At 33.9% G+C, this 25,672-nt stretch overlaps 2 protein-coding genes across 3 annotated transcripts; one reads left to right on the forward strand and one right to left on the reverse strand.

Annotated features, from left to right (window-relative positions):
* Nucleotides 1–12,607: 12,607 nt before the first annotated feature.
* On the forward strand, nucleotides 12,608–13,989 carry LOC105786741 (uncharacterized). The gene is made up of 3 exons (XM_052627665.1): nucleotides 12,608–12,806; nucleotides 12,927–13,297; nucleotides 13,876–13,989. The coding sequence occupies exons 1-3, from the start codon at nucleotides 12,608–12,610 to the stop codon at nucleotides 13,987–13,989; spliced, it is 684 nt and encodes a 227-aa protein (XP_052483625.1).
* Nucleotides 13,990–15,008: 1,019 nt separating this feature from the next.
* LOC105780234 (pentatricopeptide repeat-containing protein At4g04790, mitochondrial) lies at nucleotides 15,009–22,545 on the reverse strand. 2 transcript variants are annotated; one of them, XM_012604442.2, is made up of 16 exons: nucleotides 22,196–22,543; nucleotides 21,787–21,834; nucleotides 20,622–21,251; nucleotides 20,248–20,424; nucleotides 19,747–19,811; nucleotides 19,002–19,109; nucleotides 18,596–18,709; nucleotides 18,176–18,271; nucleotides 17,909–18,007; nucleotides 17,383–17,502; nucleotides 17,104–17,208; nucleotides 16,747–16,911; nucleotides 16,541–16,668; nucleotides 16,301–16,379; nucleotides 15,725–15,942; nucleotides 15,009–15,584 (listed from the first exon to the last, which is right to left on the reverse strand). In XM_012604442.2, the coding sequence occupies exons 1-16, from the start codon at nucleotides 22,458–22,460 to the stop codon at nucleotides 15,407–15,409; spliced, it is 2,595 nt and encodes an 864-aa protein (XP_012459896.1). In that variant the 5' UTR covers nucleotides 22,461–22,543; the 3' UTR covers nucleotides 15,009–15,406. The 2 variants fall into 2 exon arrangements, 1 of the variants encoding a protein (XP_012459896.1); XR_008196108.1 differs by having other exon boundaries at nucleotides 15,435–15,584; nucleotides 15,725–15,934; nucleotides 22,196–22,545.
* Between the last annotated feature and the right edge of the window lie 3,127 nt (nucleotides 22,546–25,672).

Below are 25,672 nucleotides of genomic sequence, written 5' to 3' on the forward strand. Positions count from 1 at the left end.
CAAGTTAAATGCGGTTGGCTCTATCAACAAGCACAAAGTCAGACTTGTTACAAAGGGGTATGCTCAAAGCTTTGGTGTCGATTTTTTGATACTTTTTCTCTTGTTGCTAGATTAGAACCCATCAGGTTATTACTGGTTATAGTTGCACAAAAGGGTTGGAAAGTGTTTCAGCTAAATGCTAAATCCGCATTCTGGAATGACTTTCTTGAAGAAGAGATTTATGCTGAGCAACCTAAAGAATTTTAAGTCAAAGGGCATGAAGATGAAGTGTACCAGCTCAAGAAAGCTTTGAATAGACTAAAAGCTGGCGTCTAGAGCCTAGTACAACTGGATTAATTAACATTTGTTGCAACTGGGTTTTAGAATGAGCCTCAGTGAAGCTACTCTCTACATTAAAGGTGATGATATCAAATTTATTATTATTTGCTATATGTAGATGATCTTCTAGTTAAGGGAAGCAATGATGAATTTATTAAGAAGTTCAAAGATGATATGCAACATAGTTTTGAGATAACAGGCCTAGGAGAAATGGTTTATTTTCTGGGAATGCGAATCAAGAAAAAACAAAATGAACTGTTCACCAATCAGAAAAAAATACGCAAGTGATATTTTGAAAAAGTTCAGAATAGAAAATAGCAAAGAAACAACTACTCAATGCGTCAAAAGGAAAAGTTGAGCAAGAATGATGAAGCTGAAAGAGTGGATGAGACTTTTTACAGAAGGATGGTTGGCTCTCTCATGTATCTTACATCTACTAGACTTGACATTTTACATATTGTACATCTTCTATCTAGATTCACTAATTTTGCAACTATCACAAATTCGATGAGTAGATTATTATTTTTTATTATTTTAATGTCTATGGGATGTTATTAAGGTCGTATTAAAATTCCGTTAAGAAATTTTGACGTTTGCATGCTTAATTAAGTGAAAACGACTAAATCGTAAAAAAATACAAAAGTAGAGTTCTATTAGTTAAAGGTATCAAATAGCTATGAAATTTTAATCTAAGGGGCTTGGATGGTAAATAGACCCATTTAGTTGATAGTGGATGTTTATGGCAAGGTTTTTTTGAAATTACTAAAGTTTTTAAAGGTTAAATGGTAATTAAGTAAATTAAGATTGAAGTAAATAAAACAAAATCACTTCATCTCTTTCATTTTGCCATCCACCACCGAAATTAAAAGAGGAAAACCATGGAAGCTTTCTAGGGTATTTGTTCAAGTCATTTTGATTGCATAGTATGTATTTCAATCCCGTTTTTAATGATTTCTATGTCTTTGAAGTTGTTTTAGCTTAATCTAACTAGCCCGGGGATCAATTTGTAAAACTGTTAAAGCATTAGGATTATACCATGAATTCTATTGATTTATTCTTGATGTTTAATGAAATATTATGAGTCCTTATTGATAGATAAACAAGTTTTGTAAAGTGATTTTTTTATGAAAATGACATTTAGGGACTTATTTGTAAAAGTAGTAAAAGTTCATGGTAAACTTGTAAAATGATGGTTGGTATGGATTGATTTAGGTCCCTAGAGAATTCGGCTATCATTAGAAGAGGATTAAAATGTTTAAATTTCAATTTATGACCTTAAGGACTAACTTATGAAAAGTTAAAATGTTAGGGGTAATATAGTAATTTTGCATAAATGATATGTGGACTAAATTGAATGCTAGAGATATTAAATGAATTAAATTTGTCTATTTAGATCAAGATAGACCGCATACGGATCTATACCAGAGAAAAACTAAAGCCTCGGATTAGTTGATCTTGTTTTTACACCCTAATCATCAAGGTAAGTTCGTATGTACAAATTACTATGTTTATGTTGTTTAATTATATGTTAATATGTAATTAAAATTCTATTGATCAATGTATATCCAAAATCATGCTATGACGGTTAATGAGTCCCAGTTGAACCTTAGGAATTTGTCGGATACAAATGACATGTCATTAGGGATTTCATGTTTCGGGTGCTGGTCTTGAATGTCCTACCAATGGATAAGGTCCTGCATTTATTGCAGATACTCCACAGCTCGTGTGAGTAGACCCATTTCATAGCTCATGTGAGCAACAATGTAAAGGATATGTTACAATTATATGTTTAAGCACACTTCGTGTGAGCTTTCCCAAGTATCCGAAGATATTCTAAATAGTTCAAAAGGTAATGAAAAGGATTGAAGAGGTAAGTTTTCATGTGGTGAAGTGCATATGTTCATGGAAAGATTCAATGATACAAATGATATATATGTTCACATGAAAATGAATTATAATATGTTTAATTCAAGTGAATTATGTATAAATGCACTAACTTGTATTGATGATGATGCTTAGGCTTGTGCCAAGCTTGAGGTTGGATTACATTATGCTTATACTTAATGTTATTTAAATGAAATGATAAGTTATGTTTCATGTTCTACGTACTTACTAAGCATTATGTGCTTATGTACTTTCTTTCCTATCTTTTATAGATAATCGGAAGCTCGATCAGTTTAGAAGCTTGTCGGAGACCTATCATACTATCCAACATAAATATCGGTTGATTTTGAATGTTTTGGCTAAGGTTATAATGGCATGTATAGGTGGATTTATAATGATCTTTAGTTGAATGTTAGTTAATGATTTCGGCATGTATAAGTTGTTTGGATTGATACCTTATGATGCTTGCCACACTATGTCTGATACATATACGAATAGGGTGAAATTTATTAGATTCCAATCATCAAAATTGCCCATTTTCAGGCTTAGGAAATCAACAGACTTACGACGACTCTTTGGATGGGATCCTGGCATTTTTGGGTTGAGATGTCTCATGGAGTTTAAAGATCTATCTCTTAGCTTCAAAACACATTTTGAATCACTCGATTTTGAGTTCAGGAGCTCAAGTTATAATCGTTTTAGTGAAAACTGCACGAGCAGAATTTCTGAACGGGATTATGAAGGGACTTACGAACTTTGGGCTTTTAATTCGAGTTTAAATCATATTGGGTTCGGGTTTTAGACTTAATTTTTATTATACATGAGCCCAATATTATATTTTTCAGATCCTATTATTTTATTATTATTTTATTCTGAATTTTTGATAATTATTAAGTATTTTAAGTTATTTAGGAGTTTTATGTTAACAAGAAAATTTAGTTTAAAACTACTTATTGTTTAGGTTAAATTAGAGTTCTAGTATAATTAAGAGTTTTATTTAGATTTATTTAGCTAGCCTATATATAGGCCTTTGCATTGTACACAACTCATTCGATTCATTATTATTCTATTTCTCTTTTGAGTTAATAAATTATCCTTGGGTTTTTTTAAGAATTTCTATTGAGTTTCTTTTAGAAGAGTTTTAACAATATTTTTAGATTGTGGGAACCATCTTCAAACTTTTTCTTGTTAAGGTTTCTATCTTGGAGGAGAAATTAGAGTCGCTTGAAAGGGGTTGTAGATTCTTCGTGTTTCCAAGGCTTCTTAGGAATTCTACACATTACGTTCTATCTTTCCATTTATCATATTTATTCGCGTCTTTAATCTTTGATTTATTATTTTATTTTAGTTATTTATTTTAATTTTTTTTATCTAACTTGGATTCAATTTCGTTTCAGGTTGTGTCAAAATCCAAGTTTCTTTTCGAACGTCTAGAGCTCTAAGTCAAATCTGCGACTTTGACAAACTTTATGATCCGCTTTTGCATTCATCCTTCTCATCCTTTATCATTTGGTATCAGATTTGGGCGTTTTAGGTGTTCTTTTTATTTTATAAGCTGATTTCCAGAAAACTGCCTCAAAACAATTTTTTACCTCTACAATTTTCAGAAAAAAATATTTTTCAGTGGGTAAACGATTTTCAAACAATCTGAAGTTTTACATACTATTTCTTGGCACTATTTTAGAGTATAAAAAATGATAAAAAAGTACAAACAAATTTTAAAAAATAAAAATATTATGTGGGTTGAATTTTGTGCTAAAACTTTTTAGATCAGATTTACATTATTTGAGGAAGCTCCAGTTTAAATTTCGTGATTTTTGGAAATCAGGAACACCTTGAACGAAGTTTGTCAAGTTGCTTCGCAATTTTTCGGGTTTTCGGGTTTCAACAATTTTCATTAACTCTTAGCCTTATGTTTTCATTTGTTTTTTTTTTCTTTTTATTGTTCCTTTATGCATTCTAACACTTTCTTGTTTCTTGTGTTAGTAGGTTAAAACACGTTACATATTTCTTCCTCCGTGCAACACAATTCTTTGATATCTAGTCGATTTTGGACTCATAATGCTATTAGGTTTGATTTGTTAGTTTGATTCTAATACATTCTGATTGATTGATATTGACACTTTTTAAAACACTCTCAAGATTAATTCTTACATCATTGAGAATTTGATTTTTATTTCTAAGTGCATAAAAATGAGGTTTGCTTAAATTTTCTTTTCTTGAGTATTGTGTTCTTTTCAGGCTTTCATAATGATTCACAATACTATGATTGGGAAGTTGGGAAGAGATCAAGAGGTTCAAAATGCACGAGATCAGCAACGTGGCACTATTCTAAACACGATCAACAAAAATTTAGAATGTCTAACTACAAAAATTGAACGTCGAATTGTAATTGAGGAGATAAGATTGATCAGCCTCGTCTTCATGCAAATAATGCTCGACGTGTCTCTTGTGCAAATGATGAGACTTTGGTTAATAATGATCATATGCAACATTTTTTAGCTAAACCAAAGTTCAACATTCCACCATTTCGAGGGAAGTATGATCCCGAAGCATGTTATGAATGGGAATTAAAAATTGAACGTATATTTTGTTACTATAAATGCCAGGAAAAGGAAAAAGTCCAATTGGCGACCATTGGATTTTCAGATTATGCATTGAGTTGGTGGATTCAACTTGGAATTGATCGACAAAGAAACTGCGAAAGGGTAATTGAAACATGGGATGAGTTGAAGCAAGTGATGCGAAAGCGTTACGTTCCTTCTCATTACTATAGAGAGGTCTCAATGAGACTTCGATGCCTTGTTCAAGGTAATCGATCTGTTGATGAGTACTTTAAGGAGATGGAGATGTTTATGCAAAGAGAAAATATACAAGAGGATGAAGAAACTACCATGGTGCGATTTGTAGATGGCTTAAACATTTCGATAGCCAATGCTTTTAATCTTCACACCTATATTGGTCTTGAGGAGATGGTACACAAGGAAATTGAGATTGAGCAACAATTTCAGTAACATCAATCTTATCCATTTGGAGCATCCCACTATTATCGAGGTACAAGTTCTAATTCTACTTTTAAGAATTTGAAACCTCCTTATGCTACTAATAAGTTGCTGCCAAAACATGCTGAGATTAAACTTTTTGAGTGGAAAAGTGGGGCTCCTACAAAGTATTCTTCTACATTTTTCAAGTAACCCATTTCTACTAATTTTTCACCAAAATAACAAAGAGCTCGTGACATTGAATGTTTTACGTGTAAAAGGGGTGGGCACTATAGTCGTGATTGTGCCAACACGAGACTTTTGTTGATCAAAGAAGATGGTGAACTTTGTGAACCAGAAAAAGATGATAATTAGAATTTCTTCCTCAAATCTATGGTGTTAGATGAGATAGAAACGTCATATTCTCCTATTGAGATAGATTGTATTAAATTGAATATTCATAATACTTGTGAAGGGGATATGGGAAGTGAGGAAGAATCATGTGAAAAGACAGAGAGAAAAGAGACCTTGAGTGATAAAAGTCTACTTGATGGTCCAAATTTGGTGAGTGAAAATCCATATGAGTTAAAATTGGAGAGTTCTCAAGTGGAAAAAGAAAATAAAAAGCAAGAAAATACCCATAAAAAAGTAAGGAATGATTTTGTTTTAACTAACGCTAACTTAAATTTGTTTAGTGGTGTTTCTTTGTTACAGGATTTCAATGATCCATTGACGGACTCTCAATTATATTACTTTACCATCTATAGGTGAATTTACTTGTGAGAAAGAGGTAAGTTGAACATTGATAATTCTCCACAGGTGCTAGAAGGTAAGAAAAATAATGATACATCAGAAATTGAAATATGTAGGCGTACCTTGAATGTTTTTTATAAGTATGCTACTGATTTTATTTTTCCTTACGATATGCTTTCTCATTGGTTAAGTTTCAATAAACAATGGTCTGAAAGTTCAATTGATTTTATGGGTTTATCTAGGTATTTAAAGTTTACTTTTGTTGCATTCGATAGGTTTATTAAAAAACCTCATGCATTTGATTTTGCAACAAAATCTTCTACCTTAGACTCTAAATATGAATTTTTACATAATAATATTAAACTACTTGATTTTTATAATTATGTGAAATTCTTGACTCATCGTTGGAAATTCTTATGGATGACCATACATATTAAAAGAAAGTTACAGGTTATTTTTTACTTGAACACTCGTGTGCCTAATATTTCTTTGTCTAGTGTTGATGATTTTTTTTTTGAAGAAGAGATATTTAATCCATGCTGATTTGGGATATCAAAATCATATCTTTAATCTTGGAGATAGTTTTGGCACACAAGAAAGCTTAGGTAAGTATTTTATTCATTTTATTTTAGTTATTAATTTTAATTTTTTATCTGACTTGGATTCAATTTCGTCTCAGATTGTGTCAAAATCCAAGTTTCTTTTTGAACATCTAGAGCCCTAAGTCAAATCCGCGACTTGATAAACTTTACGATCCGCTTTTGCGTTCATCATTCTCATCCTTTATCAATGTCATTTTGGGTACTTATGATGCATGAATGGTATGGCTCAAATGGTATGTTTGTGATGAAATGTTTATGGTTATATCTGTGGCATGATTTGTTAGAAGTTGAATTAAGTTTGATAATAGAAATGTGAACAAATATGCATGTGTAGGTAAGCTTTGATGTTTGCTTGTGAGGTGCCTTGAAATGGCATATTGGTTGATTGATTTAATGCTATTGAAATGGTCATTATACACATGTTTTGGTAAGGTTTGAAGTCTTGTTTATGTGCACAAAAAGTCCTATAAATGTATACATGAGATGGTGTAGGAATTGCCTGAGACACGGGCGTGTGACTCAGCCGTGTGTGACACACAGCCTGGCAACATGGTCGTGTGTCCCCTGTAGGTTTCATTAAGTCAAGCAGTTACACAACCTAACACATAGTCTAGCACACAAGTGTGTGACTCTACTCAGAGAGTTGCACGAGTAAGGACATAGGCTAGAACACGGCCGTGTCCCTAGTTCGATTGTTACACGGCCTGAGACACGGGCGTGTGTCTCAGCCGTGTGACCCCTACAGTCAAATTTTTCTAACTTTTTCTTAAACTTTCCAAATGTTTCCAATTTAGTCCCAAATTGTTTCTAATGTATTTCTACGGCCTCGAAGGCTCGATTTAGGATGATATGTATGTGAATGAATGATTTATGTCATGTTTGTGTTAATGTATAAAATGTATGTTTTAACGTTCTGTTTGTACAGCAATGCTCCGTAACCCTATTACAACGATGGAGATGGGTTAGAGGTGTTACAATAAGATATGTTAAAGGAACACTAAATTTTGTAATTAAGTTCTATACAAGTCATAAGTACGTGCTGCAAGATATTTTAATAGTGATTGGGTTGGATTGCCAGATAATATGAAGCAGGCTTTTGGTTATTGTTTTAATCTTGGTTCAGGGGTTTTTTTTTATGTTCTAAAAAGTAAGAAATCGTGCTTGGACGGTCCCCTGGTGATAGAGAACAGAATTTCATGTACTTGACATTGGCATGGTTGAGAGCAAATTTTAAGGAGTTATCGAGCACCGCCACTAAGCATGAGGTGATGTGCGCTGCTCGAGCCATATTATGTAACTGATCAATGTCACGAGTCAAAGTTCAAAGCCCGTGACCATCACACAAAATGCATCCAATGGAGGTCTATTGTTTAGATGGGGACCATTTGTCCCGCAAGAACTGGCCCGATTCAGTAAGCTGTTGGAGAAACCTTTCAGATTGAAGCCTAGTTGTCCCAATGATGAACATATGGAAACTTAGGTTATCTTGATAAGTATAGGAACTAATCTTTAAAGATTGATAGGGAATCATATCTTGTAAAGATTAGATTAGATTTTATTTGATGTAATCTTGTAAATCTTTAAAATCAAGGGATATGCAAATCTCGTCCGTCAATGTAATTTAATCTTGACCGTCAATTTTAGGGGAGCTCAACTATAAATAGAGAGCCTCCCCCTCATTTGTACTAACTTCATTAATTGTTTCATTATTCTTTATGAATAAGAGAATATTGAGAGCATTTACTCAAACACCTCTTATGCGTTCTTTTTGTTGTTTTTTTTTGTGGCTTCTTTTGGCATAAATTGATTCCGCTATACAAATTGGTGCCTTGGAGGAGTTCTAAAAGAATCCTCACTTGTGTTTAGGCTAACTTAGGCGAGTTTGGACGAATGGATCGCCTAAAGCTACAAGGATTGCAAGACGAAAGATCTAGCCCTGTGACTCAGAGAGTACTTATGCCGGACAACACGTCTAATATGGTCCACTTAAAATATTTGCCTCTATTGGAGGATTTCCATCGTGCCGGTACTTACAGTTGGCGATCAGCAGTGTTGGCCATATTGTACCGTGAGCTTTGTCGAGCAACAAAACAAAGGGTAAGTAACATGGTTGGTTGTGTGGAGCTAATACAGTCCTGGGCACTATATAATATGTCATTTCTAGCAGCTGTTAGGCACCAACCATATTCATGGCCACTGTAAATAGGTAAAAATAAAATTGTACTTAACATTTAACAACTCATAAGTATGGATAATATTTTCCCAAGTTTAAGTGCTAACGTGTTTGTTTCGGTTTCAGATGGCCACATCTCCAAGAATTGGTGCGAGCCAAACATTAATCATTTACAGCCAAATGAAAGAGGCGTTCGCCGAAGAGAAAGTAATATATATTGATTTAACTTAAGTAACGTTGATTTAACTTATCCACTTGCAATATGTGATGTGACTTGACTCATTATGTTATATTGTGCAGTTCTTGTAAATGTCGTATTGTACACCAAACGTTGCAACCCTTACTCTTCAGTGGGTTCACACCGAAGCCAATGTGTGGTGTATTAACACATCGATGTTCAAATTCTTAACCGTTGAGTGGTACAACGCCGATCGAGTAATGCTACAGTTTGGGTGTAGGCAATTTGTGCCGGTCGATCTACAACAATTTGGTGATGTCCATGGTAAGACCATGAGGGGAAAAGTTGGAATAGATTGGAGCGTTACATTAGCGTTATATAGCACTATGGAATGCCCAGTACGACAGCCGGCCTGAGATGCACTCCTGCATGTTTGACTTCAGTCCGTTTACTGAATACATGCAGTGGTACATGACCCGATGGCGCGTTTATTTATATGTTGGGCAACTTATGATAGTATTAGATCAGGACTACAAATGTGGAAGTTAACCTATAGTGGAGTTTGACAAAAAGGATTAACATATGGCGGAGCCTGACCTGGAGGACCAACTTATGAACACACGCACTTCACTGGACTAATGGGTTGATACTTTCTGTGAAGGGTCGTAGAGCAGTTCATATCACCCGGAGATGGGCAGTTCGAGTTCATATCACCCAGAGCAACCACTAATATCATTTTCTATGTTTGGTGATAACATGTACTCCACCCCGCCTCTCACCACATTCGATCCAGCTACTGATCCTCCTGATGTGTACAGTACACCCCAACGTCCACCTCGTCAACGGAGGCCTGTAAACCATTATGCCCCAAATGACGATACCACTCCCGGTTCATTAGAATTTTGATACATGTAAATTTCAAGTGTTATGTAATATTTTGTTTATAATTCCACGACTTATGTATTAGTCTTTTTTGTATAACTTATAATATATTTTAAAGTATTAAAAGTTGCAACAGTTAATTTTAAATAAAAGCTTAACAATAAACAATACAAATTTTATTTCCATAAGACCATAAAATGCAAACATCAGGTACAATTTTTAATTTCCTCCAGACCGTGAAGATTGGTCAGTATAGATGTTTTCATGGGAACACTTGCACCGATTGTGGCTGACTGTTCTATATATGGTGCAACTCTTTGGATCGACCTCTTCTTTAATATCCATGTCATTTTAAATCCTCGTCATTGTTGGTCGAACTTTGACTTTCCTACGTAGTGATTGATCTGGCAACATTTCGAACGCAAGCGGTTGAACTTCTCATGCCGATACATCCCTTAATACGGGAAACTTGTTACCCTAAATGTGCAACATACGTTCAAGCATGTACACATTGTTTATATATTGTTTGACACTCTGTACGTTCAAGCCATTTGTTTCACCCACCACGCTTTCCTGTACGACACTCTGTACTGGAATCGGGTTTGCATGTCCGCAATCAATGTCGACACAGGAATGGTTGGGCTATCTTTCATTAGTGGCATGATGTAGTTGCAGATACTTTTGGCATCCAATTTCCAGTGGTCTTGAGACATACGTGCGAAAGTGCATGTCTGACTCCTTTTTAATTTTCGTATTTGCCACTATTGAGTCCTCTATATAAATGCAATCCAAACACACCGGCCACATCCATTGCCAGCTCTCTAACATTCTCTAACATATAATGTCGGTGTAGACTTGGCAAGCTTGTAATCAACCGACACCTTCATGTTGTATTGTTTGATCGCAAACACACAGTCTGCCTTGTTCTCGAACCGTTGTCCAACGAACAACTATTCCAACTGCGAATTTGACGCCAATCTATGAGCATGTACTATATTGGCGTACTCAGGAAACTTAGATGCATGCGTTGTATCTGGATCTACGTTCAACATGTCTCCCCTAGGTTCATTTCGTAAAACAATGCCACAACTCAGGTTACTAAATGAAGGGATGTGAGCATCTTCAACTTCCTCCGGGCTTTCATCGTCGATATCGTCCGAAACCTCATCAATATCGGGGTCACTAAAATCTTCAACATCCTAATCAAAATCTTCATCATTATTGGTCCTTTCTCCGACGTCTGCCTCTGTGCTTATTATCACATCCGGATGTATTTGTAGATGGGGACCCGGGGTAGGGTTGTTATACGAACTCCTACTATAATTTTGATTTTCGGTATCTGCGATGTCCCTCCGCATTCTAATTGTGCATTAAGATCAAAGTTAAATCCGCGATGTTGACTTGTTGGACTAACATTCTTAACGAGCTTTAAGTCCGCTAACTCAGCAAATAACTCAACTGATTGGGGATTCTCATTCCCAATTGACCACCATATTTCTATCATAGTGCCCAAGTCATCATCATTTAACAGCTGCATCTCACAAAATTTCAACGGATTTGTAGAGATTGGAAACTTGTAAAATAATCTGGACATCGCCCTTCCACAATGGATAGTTATTTTCGCACTGATCTTCCTTTTCATTTCTTCTAGCTTCACATTTTTATTGAATTGCAACCCTACTCTTTGCCGACCTTGAAATATACAACCAACATCACCTTCTACAATTTCATCATAATAAATAATGTACACCAAAAACATCGCATTATTCATCTTCAACAAAATTTTTGAACTCTCCTACTAAACACAACAATTTCTCTCTTTTCTTCTCTTCCAGTTCAACTTTTACAAAAACGTCTCAATATAACTATATATGTTGGATAACCAAGTGGTGGCGCCATTTAGAATGGCTACACCAAATAAAATATTATTTTTCAAAAATTTTAAATATAAAAAAATAAATTTAAAAAAAATTAAATGAACTGATGGCGCCATTTAGAATGGCTCCACCAAAAAAATATACATTTAAAATATTATAAAACAAATAATAAACAAATTTTAAAAAAGTTTAAATGAATTGATGGCGCCATTTAGAATGGCTCCACCAAAAATATATATATTTAAAATATTATGAAACAAATAATAATAAAAAGGACAGAAATATGGCAGGAGACATTGGAAACTAGTGGTGCCAAATTATTTAGTTCCACCAGGAAAAGGAAAAATTTTTTAAAGCCCCTCATTTTTTAAAAAATTATAATATTTTCCTGGTATTTATACAGGTGGCGCCATCCTACATGGCTCCGCCAAAAATTATTTTTTTTTATCCTGGTTGCTGACGTGGTATGTTGGTGGCGCCAAACTTTTTGACTCCACCAACTTTTACTGTAAATTTTAGATCATTTACATGTTTAACCAAAAAAATGGGTCATTTACATAATTAATAATTTTTTGGGGTTAGTTTTATAAAAAAGTCTATACTTAACTTAGGACATGCTTCCACTTCCAAATGCCACAAGTCTAGTAACTTTATAGAAAGGTTGTCAATATCCTTGATATTACAACTCAAGAAGGAAACAATGCGTTGCATAATGCGGCAAGGTACGGGCACAAGTTGTTGGTACGAGAGATCATCAAAGAACGTCCTTCCCTCACCTTCAAGATAAACCACAAGGGAGAGACACCGGTGCATGTCACCACCAAGTTTGGAAGACGTGACATTATTGAATTTTTAATCAAAGAAATGAAAGACTATAAAGGCATACACATTGGTAAGATGAGGGATAAATTTGGGAATACCCCTTCACATGGAATCGCCAGGAATGAAATTTCAAGGCAATGGCGGCGTTGGCAGCAAACGATACAGAATCGTTGCGCAGGATAAAGAATATGGGAGAGTCGCCACTGTCGATTGCTATTTCTATGAGGCTCATCAATTTCGCAGCGAGAATCATAGATTTTAATCCGGAGACACTTGATGACATTGGACACAACGGCCAAACACCTTTGCATGTTGCTATCAAGAGGAACGATTTTGGTAAACCACTCCTTTTTTTTTATAAGAAACATAGTCACTGACCTGAATTATAATCTCTCTCTCTCTCTCACTTCTGCCTTTGTTTTTGTTTTTGTTTTTGTTTTTTTTAATGAAATCTAGAAGTCATGAGCGTAAACCAGAACTGGTCCAAAAGCAAGATGAAAGAAGAGGACTCCCCTTCATTATGCATTATGTTGTTGTTTAACAAAGATTCTATTGTTGCATACATAAAAGATAACAATAAGAAAATACCTCTTTACTTGGCAGCAGAGAAGGGCTCCATCGGGATGGTTGATGAGAGCCAGCACAACCTTCTTGATCTTGCAGCTATGAACGGGAATGTAGATGCAGTGAAATATAGTCTAAATTTGGTTGAGATGGAGGATTTGATGAACTCACCTGATGTGGATGGAAACACTGCTTTGCATCTTGCGGCAACCAACTACCATAGCGACGTGGTTACAGTTCTCTCTGAGAAAACTAACGTGAAAGTCAGGGCAGTTAAATTCTTGTTGGCGTTTTACAGGAGCAAAAGAAGAAAACATAACTTAGAACAAAGAAGCAAGATGCAAGAAATATTTTACTTAGTCACAAACGTGCAGCAAGGAATGAAAAACTTATTTTCATTGATTTTCATTACCATTAACAAAGCAATACATGCATTTTATAGACAATTTTCTCTACCAAACACAACTACTCAACTTAGTAAGTTGTGAAACATTGCTTCTACATTAAACAAGTCAACTAAACACATCATTCACGACCTAAACATATCAAGCTGTCATCAGCTTGTTCTTTGTTAACTAAGTTTAATTACAATGTAACTAAACAAAAAAATTACTGTTACAGCAAGCATACGTGCTGCAGCATGTTTACAAGCTGCATGCTCTTCAACAAAAAATTCATCACACCACCATGGTTGGACTTGGCCATTTTTCAACAATTCTCCACTCATCATCGGGGAATGGAGCTGCAAAATGTACTGCATTACTTTCTACACTGATCTTGCAGTTGAAATGTCACTTTTCTTAATTGATTGTGTACAACTTTTTTATGTTATTCCTTGAAGCACTTAACCTTGAAAGCATTAAACGGCGCCTATAAGTTCATGAATCCTGAAGATGTCCTTGAAAATCCCCGATTAGATGATATGAAAGTGGAGATCCCAGCCAAATTTGGCTAAAAAGGTCGGCGAATGGCTGACATGATTGGAATAATGTTTACCCTTTTAGCTACATTTACGTTTACAGCGGCTTTCAACATTCCGGGACGGTTTAAAAATGATGAACCAAACGCAGGCATGGCGGTTTTGATTAGTAAAGCAGCATTCAAGGCATTTGTTATCTCTGATAGTATCGCCATGACTTCATCCATTACAGCTGCAGTTATTGTGTTCTGGTCATCGTCACGTCGAGACGCCGAGTCCTTCATGGATACCCTTCCATTCGCCAATTGGTTTGACCTGGATCTCACACATAGCAATGGCGATAGCATTCGTGAGTGGATTATTCGTGGTGTTACAGAAAACACTATGGTTGGCCACATTGGTTTGTGTCATCGGGTGCGCTGCTCCTGTCTTTCTTTACATATTTGCTCCAATATTCCTTTTAGTGCTTGAAAGGGTTAAAAAGTCTGGAACCTCACATAGGCAAAGACAATTTATTTTTGTTTAATGTTCGTTTGATGAGGATATTTGTTCAGCCGAAAGGCCATTCTGTGTGTGTCGGAGGCCAACGCTCTGCTGCATCTTCCTGCTTGGACTTTTAGCCTGTGTGATTCAGCTAGTCTATAGATTCCATGTACAGGGGTGCATGACTTGAATTAATATGCATCCCATTGAGTTTAGAAGATTGAGTTATTTTGAATCTCTTGTTGATCATTGTACGTTAATGTTGAACTTTTAATAATTAACAGGATTATATATGTCAGGAAGTATCTGTTTTCTTTCTTTTTTTTTAAATAACAAAATTTAATTTTATAATTTAACTTTTAGGATATGAATACTTGCATCCTTCCATCCAATATTAACGTGGCAATTATTAAAAGATTAAAACAAATGTTTTAGTTATCAATATTTACAATTTAGCCCCGTCAGAAAAATAATAGAAAACTAACAAAATTCAAATTTTGAACAAATTAAATTATTAGCTTTATTCCATCTCGTAATTGTAATATTATTGATATGCATGATTAATGAATTAATTCATCATGAATGAATTTGATGCATTCGTGTAATATATAATTAAAGATAATGAAACGGCTACACGGTGTCTTATTATTTTGAGTACTTAATGAGTCTAATTACAATAATTAAGGCAATGATCCACAATCGAACACCGATTTTGCAGAGACGAGAAGATAAAAATTAAATCATTGTTTCCCTGTTTTCCATGCTTCCCAAGTAAGGTTTTTCATTGCTTCAATTTGCTGCTAAAACCTTTAATATTTGAGCATCCATATCAATGGCATTAATCAAGGATTTCGTTAGTGTGCAATGCCCTTAATCAAGGGCATGGTTTACACATTTAACTCACAGACCTAATCATCGATTCCTCTAGGTTCTTCATGCTTTTACTAACTATTTCATGGGGGATTGTATTTCAAGTTTTATTCTTCTTCTGTACCTTCTGCTTCTTCATCTTGCTCGAGGTAGACTGAACGTAAGTCATTTGACATGCCTTGATAATGCATCGAACATGCGGATCCTCTGTTGGAATTTTAGTCAGCAAAGTCTTTGCAGACTTGGGATCCCCTGAAGCCAAAAGGGCTTGATACATCCTGCCAGAAAACCCAACAATTCAATCTATCAAACGCAGACAACAGGTTTATGAAATAGTGCGACCTTCAGAAATGAAGAACACAGACATCAAAAACAAAGCAACAAAGGCAGAAAAGAAGACCAAGGGAGGATTGCTAACCTCAGGAATGTTAAAATGTTGCAACGAAGGCCAGCCGCCTGGTATTCTCTCCAAATTAAAAGAGAGCTCTGTAAATCTTTTGCGTTTACGCAAGAAGCAAGGAGAAAATCAAGACTTTTACGAGAAGGAGTAACGCCTAATTCGTCCTTCATGGCTTGAAGCAAAGCCAGGCCAATCTGTAAATCGTTTGGCTGCCTCTCTGCAATTACACTGAATACCTACTCAATCAGGAGATGAAAGCATGTAAGTTGAAGGCAAATGCAATCAATTGCTAATAATGAAAAAAAGAACTTAGTATAGCAAACTATAACAGCATTAGAGATAAACACATTGGATAACAGATTAATAAGAGGTACAGAAAAGCAAAAGGCACAAAATATTTGCCAACCATTATCTGTAAAATTCATAAATACATTTGGAGATAGAAAGTTATGTTCTTTTTTTCATTTTTCTTTCTAACCTCATAATCACCAAGTGCAACTACCAAGAGTTCAAGCTTGTGTTTCAGGTTTCAACCATACTAAGATGGCATTACTAAAGTATATGCAAAATGAAGCAAGGAAATTGCGAACAAACCTCGTCGAAAACAACATCCAAAGCCAAATCATCCTTATGAAACTCATCCTTAAGCTGCTTGAGCAAATCAAGAGCCAATCTAAGATAAAACAAGGAATTAACAAAGATAACTAAACATAAATCCACCAATAGTGCAAAAAGAAGACAGATACAAGAAATCAATATCAAAAGCTTGAACGATGAGAAGACTGCTAAAGTAAATAAATGCCCCAGAAAATGAAGAATATTGTGTTATCTAACCTTAAGTGCTTTTTTGTAACACAATGTACAACTGCTCTGCAACAGCCATCAAACCAATAGTCTGGATCATGTAATTCCTCCAATAGTTGAAGTAATATATTCACATCTCCCTCAGAAGTAAAATGCTCCTAAGCGATGGTAAGATGATAAATAACACTACTGCAGTTATAGGAAAAAGAAAAAAAATAAGGCTGTTGTAAACTTACAATGAGAGAGATAACAGGTTTAGGCTCCAAAGTGCCCCCATTTTGCTTGATTTCCTTGTAAATATTTAATGCATCAGGCATCATCCCACTACAAGCAAGGGCTGATGCAAGTGCACCTTTGATCTCGTTCAGGCTGTTAACAGGTATCCCTTTGTCTAAGACTACCTAAAATATAAAATAGTACCATTTAAGACCATCAGGACATCAAAATGGGTCTAATGCATAAATGGTACTTCAATTATGTTCCATATAATTTCGTACTTGAGCAGAAGATTTATTCATGCATGTAAGCTACATTCTTTTAGCTCAATGTGCTTATTTAAAAGATGTTACTTCTCTAGCTAAATGCTTATATACCTGTTTTGCCTTCTCAATTTGCCCACAAGCTGTATATGCATTTATAAGTGCCATAAAAATATGCTTTGTGACTTGAATTCCAGCAGCCTTCATTGCTTCGCAGTACTACAAGCAATCACTGAATTACTTCATCACTTTAAGTGAAACTCACAAGAAAAGATATCTTTTAAGAATTTCATCAATGCCAAACTATTTGTTGCATTAAGAGAAAAACAGCAGACTTTCAGAGAAAAGCATAAATGAATTTACTTAACTTTGAACAGACCACAAGAAACCTACCTTTGTAATATCCTCTTCACAATTGCAGTTGGCTATTAGATAGCTATAAGTATGAGAATCTGGTTTTACATCTTCACTTTCCATTTGCTTGAGTACCATCATGGCACCACTAATGTTGCTCTGAAAAATATTAGAAAAAATAGAACGAGAGACAGGTAAGATTAGAGATCAGAATCAGATGAAAGCTTAAGATAGGATATGAATTCATGACATTTCTGTAGTCAAGTAAGTCTTGCTTTTACTTGCAGTTGTGCAGAAACATCTCACAGATTAGGACCATGTCACATCCTTAAAATGTCCATCTCTTAAATAAAGAGAGAAGTATATATTTAAGCATATTGTCATACATACCCTCTTTTCTCACAATCTAGGACATACTGCAGTAAAAAGAGTGCCATACTCAGGCATAGGCCAAAATGCAGAAGCTAGGACTGTGTGGTAAAGAATACAAGTTTCCCAAACTAGAAAGTAAAGGGAAAAATAAGAACTAAAATAGCGGGACCTTTCAAGGTGCAGAGAAGGTTACCTCTCGAAAGTATCCTGCAAGTATGGTATTATAAATAGTAGATGTGGGTGAGATATTTAATTTCTTCAAGTCATCAAGCATTGCATATGCTCCGTTGAACTGCATTTAGCAAAAAAGAATATACAAAACAACTTGATTAAGCTTTCAAACATTGGAAAACATTGGTTTGGAACAACACATTGTAGAAATAAACAAAATAAAACAATCAACAAGAAGCACATATTTGCTGACAAACAGAAACAAAAGAGAAATTGAATTGCATCTTACATCTTTCATTTTCACAGACAAATTTATCATACTCCTGAAAGTCTCACTGGTGGGCTTCACATTATGGCAGCCAATCAAAGAATAAATTCGCCGAACCTTATAATGAATTAAAACAAGAAAAGGGCAAAATAAGTCGAGTTCATGATGCTAGTTAATAATCAAATAACAGGATAATTCAAATGGTGCATGAATCAATGACAACCATGAGCAACATTTCAGAATGAATCAAAGCCTCTTATTTTAAACAATATCAAATTTGAGAAATGAAGTAACTAAGATCCATTTTACCGAGTAACACTTGCCCAGATGAACCAATGAAACCAAAATGAGATGTATATTGGAGTCAAAGATATTTAAATATGTACAGTATATGACACTAAAAGAACATAATGAAGCACAATAGAGTTTGACATATCATACCAAATTATACTCATAATTCTCTTCACTAGCATGCAATATGCTATGTAGCATCTCTATAGACAAGCTCAAACCCTCTTCACACATCTGGTGAACTATGTCAAGCGCGAAATGTACCTGCATTGCAATAAAAGAAAAGTTGATTATGAGAAGTTCACAAAATAAATGCTTTTAATTTGTTTTCTAGGCCAAATGTTTGGTTACATGATAGAAAATCCCATAGCCCGTTCTTCAAGCTCCCCAATATTTGGTTATGGCCATACAAAACCCAAGTATAAATCCCATAAGATTTTACCATCAAAAGTGTTTGTAAGGCAATAGCCCTAGAAAAATTTAAATGACGCATGGTTCTAAAAGTTCTAAAATTTGGACTTTTTGCTCCTTTTGCTTGAAATAAATCTTGTCATACCTTGTGTAAATCACAGCAATAGGTAATGAGCTTCTCATATGATGCGGATGAAGGTGTTATCTCGAATTTCATGTGCAAGCTTTTGAATTTCAAAAACAAATCCTCAACCTACAATAGGCAACAAGTATAAAGAGACATAAAAGGAATAGGAAGCTATAAGACTAGAAAATGACTTAATTGCCTACAAGAACCTTTTTAACTCCCAAATTTTTAATTTTCAATTAAAAGAACCTACAGGCAAGTGGCAACAAACATTCACAAGCAAGATTGCTTACAAGCAGGATGTATGTCAATAGTTTTAAACATGACCAAGAAACTGGGCATATTACCTCAGAAATCTCAAAATTACCGATTAAAGGTAAGGGCTTAAAAGACATTGCTTCCAAAAATGAACCCTATGATACTAAAAAGAAGCACAGCTGAAGATCTATCTTTAGTTTTAACCAATTTATCTATCTCAAGGTCGTTCCTACCAATTTGCTGTCGAGTTAGTTTCACAAAATTGGATTCCCTACTTCGTATGACAAAATCAGGCCAAATTATATTGTCATCAACTAGGCCGCAAATTGGTGTGCAACGAAAGACATCATTAACACTGTTGTAATACTGCTAATAGAGTTTAAGGTGCCATAACAATATTGCAAAATCAAATTTTCCATTTTTAACAAACAAGCAAAACTGCATGGGTTTCATAGAATCATGGTACGAAGGAAATTACCAGCAGCTTTCATGAGAAGTTCCTCACCGCTAAATTAGGAATGGCACTGACATAACTAAAGATGAGCCTTGAGATATCAGCCATTTTGTAATCTGCATTACCAAATTTACAATATTAAAAAATGCATACAAGAGAAGATGCATAGTTTTTCCAAATTTTTAATCTTCCATCAGAACCTAGAGTGTTTTAAAACAACTAAATATCAGGAGTTACAGGATCAGAACCCTCCATCTTAGAGATGGGCAGGGATGCCACGTACTTAAAACATGATAGTAGAAACTGAACTTATGCATGCATCAAGCTCTCACCATGAAATTAATTCCCTAGGAAACTGCTAAATTATTAAAAAAATAAATCAAATTTATGAAAGTGAATCATTAGAAATTTATGGTTTCAAAGATACCGACCAACAAAAGGGTGTTTTTGCAAAGAAAACCAGATCAGCTACAAGTTTTCATCAATTACTAAAAAGGATAAGAGTTAGAAGCCTACCCATTAGATGAAAAAAAAGTAGAACGATTAACATACCATTGTTTTTTAACGTCCAAAGGAATTTCTCAGCAAATGAATCAAATGATAGCCTCCCCAATGATTCAAATATATTTGCAACTACGTTCACAGATGAAATTCTTGTTATATCAATAACCTCTAAAAGTTGCATGATGTCCTTCCTTCCACTTTCACAAAGTGCTAACAAATAATTTTCTGTAAGATGGGAAAAAATGTTGCAAACTCAGTAATGGTAAAATTTTGTCCCCCTCGATTGCATAAGATGAAAAACATACCAAAAAAAAGGAGAAAAAGAAAAAGCTTACTTGGCAAATAAACTGGATATATTCAAATTAAAATCATTAGATAATAACTAAAAAAAATGATACAGACATCTGAACCTAGCTCCATACCTTTTAATTTAAAATCGTCTTCCTCATCAGCAGCTACAATACAATTACAAAGTTCTTGGATCTTTTCTTCATTATTGACTCCTATCCACAACAGCATCTCATAGTAACCTAACCTAGTAACAGAACTCGGATTCCCTTCTTTGATAGGTCCACAGAAAAAAAAGAACTCTTCTACCATACCCATGTCAATAAAATACATAAGGAATGGACCGTATGTGCCCTCCTCTACCTGAAATCCCCGTTCCCTCATTTTCTTCAAAGTTTTAAAAGCCTCAGACATATGTTCTAAAGCATCATCTTCATCATTGCTGGTCCTAGCCTTCTCCAGGCAAATTGCTATTAGAGCATTGTACTCTTTCAAACCAGTATCTCTTCCCAATTTATCAAAAACCTCTATAGTAGCTTTTGTGCCCAATTTATCTCCACACATCTTTATTAACCGATTAAATCGACCAGACTGGGTTTTCTTGAACACCCATTTCTGTTTCCTTTCACGTGATAGTTCTTTCCTCCTAAGGGATATGTTATTGTTAGACACGTTAGAAAGCCAGGGTATATTTAATACTCTCCCTAAAGAACTCCCATTATCCATCATTTCTTCGATATCCTTCGAACTTTCTGGATGACCAGCTGCACGCAGAATATAATACATGATTTAACCCACAATGAATGAACTAAAACTGATTTTCCTTTTCCCAAAATAAAATATAGAAAAAAAAGAACTTTTAAATTTAGCTATTTAGAAAGATAACTGAAAACTTCAGTTTCCTATCCATGTACTTGCTAATTAAAGAGCATATTCTACATGAAACAATTATCTACATGCAAGTGCAATTTTAAATTAAATGATAATAGCAACTTACTCAAAAGCGGTGCAAGTTATTTATGCATACATGTATATATGAATACATGTATGTATATGCATATTGCATTCACATAGAGAAAACGTTCTTCTTGATTGCTATCCATTTGCAAGTACAATCTCTTATTAAGTAAATAACTTTTCTCAAGACTAAATCAAGTAAATAAGTTTCCAAATGTGTAACATCAGACCAGGAATATAAAAACACATTCAAACTTCACCTTTTTTTATCCTTATGTTTCTCACAATAAGCTGAAGGAACATAACTGGCATGCTATGAATCTATGACTAATGAATACTTACTACATAATATAGAATGTAGCTCATCTGTGAATCCCCCGATTGAATTCTCTGCATTAACCACGGTAAAATCAAGACTTCAGATTTTACACTTCAAAATGACACATTTCACTCAATTCTCCGCCAGACCACAACTAAACCGACACAGAACAAAACCAGAAATATATATTTCAATTAAAACAACACAGTTCAACGAATTCTTCAATACCGGAATCCAATAAAAAAAACTCACTTAAAAACTACAGGTTGCTGAATGCTCTAAAAGCCAGAACCTTAAAAACTACGATTTTCACTTAAAGACGAAAATTTTCATTAAATTCTTCAATACCAGGAACTAAAACAATATAAACAACAAAACCCAGAGTCCAGAAAACCAAAGGAAAAAGAAAAAGTTAAACATTAAAAAACAAACCAGAAGTTGAAGCAGGTTGTAGCAACCAGCTGTGAAGGCTACCATCATTGGCGGGTTTCTTGGTAGGTTGAGGTGAACGTATTCTGAATGAAGCGGATGATGGGGATGGGGATGGGGATGGGGATGGGGCTGATGAGGTGTCAAGGGAGGAGACGAACTGTTTTAGGGGTTTGTCACCGGAGGGTAAAGAGGAGGACTCTTTAGTGGCATTTTTAACGGCGGTTTTAAATAAGGAGCTAAGGGTTTTGGCTTTAGAAGCGGTCATTTGATACAGAGGTTTTGGAGCTCACATGAATGGTGAAGCTGAAGGTGAAAGGGTTTGGGCTTTTGCAAGCTTCTTAAAATTTGAGTTAGAATATATGTAATATGTGGAGATAGGATTAAATTACTTCGGAGGTCCTGTATTACAACTTGTAATACCTTTATTATTAAATGGATAAATTTAACCTTCATACTATTAAAAATAATCAAATAAGTTTAAATTATAATAAAATCAACATTTGTTTGGAAAATTATATTTTTTTAATTGCTTCTCAATTTTCATTTATAGAAGGATAAAAACTTTTAAAATATCAACAATGTTAACAATAAATAATTTTTTAAATAATAAATGTTAACTCTATTCTAATTTAAAATTATTTGATTGTTTTTAATAATATGAAGGCTAAATTAATCCATTTAATAATAAAAAAAACTAATCAGATCAGGTGAATTCTACCAAAATAACCCACAATCCAAATGTTTTGCCTCTAATGCAGTCCATACAAATGAGAGCTAGGGCTTTCAAGAGGCTTCAAGGTCTATCCAGTGCAACCATCTTTGTTGATGGATTCAAAGCGAGAATAAAGAACCTATAAACAATCAACATTGTGGATCCCTAATGAAAATAAAGAACCTAAAAACAACAAACCCTGTAATTAGCTATGGCGAATAATACCCTAACCGAAAATTGTCCTCCTCTCAAGTAAATTCCCAATCCAACTTTGGTGTTGAATTCATATTAGAAATTTGTTTGGTAAATTAATAAAAATAAATACCGAATATAATTACGTTGTTTGATAAAAGTAAATTTTATTTTTTATTTTGTAAATTGTAATCTTATTAATATAATATTTTATATTATTTTGGATAATTTTGGTTGAATGATAAATATGATAATTTGAATATTTTTAAAAATAATTTATTTTAATTTTTAATAAAATAAAATTGACTTAATATTTTTACATTAACTAATAAGTGACTTACTATCTATTTATCTTATTCAACCACCTTTTTACTGAAAATTTTATATTAAATAAAAAAACTAAAATCACTATCAATCTCATTTAAAATATTAAATATTGAAAATTTTTATTTTCATTTTCCACTTTTAATTAAATAAAAATTTTCAATAGAATCAATTCTTACATTGTTGACACCATTTTTTTTGATTGAAAACGGGGTCGACTTGGGTTTTGAAAAATGAAAACGAAAATGGGAGTCGCCACCGATCCTTTTTGATGAGGTGTGATCGGATCACCTCCAAAAGTGGTTGTTTTTAATAAACGATTTAATTTTATTAAAACAACGATTTTGGTCCACAAAATTCAGAAAAATAGGTTCGGGAGTCGGTTACGCACGAGGAAGGATTAGCACCCTCGATACGCCCAAAATTGGTACCTAGTTAATTACTTAATGTCTTAGTGTCGAAAAAGCGAAAACTTTAGAGATTTAAAATCGATCCTTAAAAAAAATCGGATGACATGGATTAAAATTCAAGAGGATATTTGGCTATTCGGTCAATCGAGAAATCGAAACCCAACACCTTAGGGTACGTTTATCAAATTTCCAAACGCAAAATATTATCTTACTTCGAAATTTTTAAAAGGGTATTTAGCCATTTGGTTGAATGAGAAAAATCGACACCCAGCACCTTAGGGCATGTTTTCTCGAATTTCCAAATGCAAAATATTGCCTTATTTTAAAATTTTTAAAAGGATATTAAGCCATTTGGTTGAATGAGAAAAATCGACACCCAGCACCTTAGGGCATGTTTTCTCGAATTTCCAAACGCAAAACATTGCCTTATTTTGAAATTTTTAAAAGGATATTTAGCCATTTGGTTGAATGAGAAAAATCGACACCCAGCACCTTAGGGCATGTTTTCTCGAATTTCCCAAACGCAAAACATTGCCTTATTTTAAAAAATTTTCTTTTTTGAAGTATGGTGTTAATATGCATAATGGAATAATAAAAATGATAATGTGAACAAAGATAATATGAACAAAAAAATAAATCAATCATGCATACCATAGCAAATAAATAAATAAATAAATAAATAAACTAAAGCATAAAATGGACATATAAATAAATACATAAATGAACATAAAAAATAAAGGAAAATAGATGAAAATTATAAAATGCTAAAATATATATATGTACATATAAAGGAAATATATATGTATGTAGATACATAAAATTATGAAAATACAAGAAAAGTATGTATATATATATATATATATATATCTTAAAATTATTGAATATAAAAGTTTATGCAAGTATGTATATACACGTTTATGTATATAAAGTTTATATATAAAAATATAAGTATATATATATATTCGTAAAATGTATATAAATATATATAAATATAGATATATACGTATATATTATAAAGTGTATATAAACATGCGCGTATATGTACATATTAAATAAAAAAACGTGTACATATATATTAGAGGTGCTCATGGGCGGGCGGGCGGGTTCAGCAGGCCCATAAAAATTCGGCCGGGTCCTAGGCCGGCCCGCCCGACCAAATATGGGCCTAAGATTTTGCCCAGGCCGGCCCGAAAAAATCATAAGCCGGGCCCGACCAGCCCGCCCATTTTATTTTAAAATTTTAAAAATTAAAAAAGTATTTTAAAAATATTTTAAAATTAAAAAATTAAAAAAGTATTTTAAAATATTTTAAAATTAAAAAAATAAAAAGTATGTAAAAATATTTTAAAATTAAAAAAATAAATATATTTATTAAATCTGGTAAGGCTAGGGTAGCCCGAAAGCCGAAAAAGTGGTGCCGAGGCCTGCCCGCTTTTCTAAACAGGCCTCGTTTTTTGCCCAAGCCCATATTTCGGGCCTATATTTTTACCCAAATCCTCCCATATTTCGGGCGGGCCGTCGGGCCACCTCTAATATATATTATGAAAATGTATATATATATACATAGATATAAAAATAAAGCTAATATATATATTACTAATTAATGTATTAAATATAATAGTAACAAATAAACAAAAGGAAAATAAAATTAATAATAATTAATAATAGTAACGATAATAATAATAATAAGGTTAAATATAAAAATGCTAAAAAACTGACTAAATTGAAATAAAACGAAAATATAGGGCCGATTTGAAAGTAAAAAGACGAAATAGATCAAATTACGACTCGCGCAAAAAAGGAAGGACTGAAAAGGGAAATATTCCCTCGCTGACCAAA

The sequence above is a fragment of the Gossypium raimondii genome, chromosome 1 (genome assembly GCF_025698545.1).
Source record: "Gossypium raimondii isolate GPD5lz chromosome 1, ASM2569854v1, whole genome shotgun sequence".
Taxonomy (NCBI): Eukaryota; Viridiplantae; Streptophyta; class Magnoliopsida; order Malvales; family Malvaceae; genus Gossypium; species Gossypium raimondii.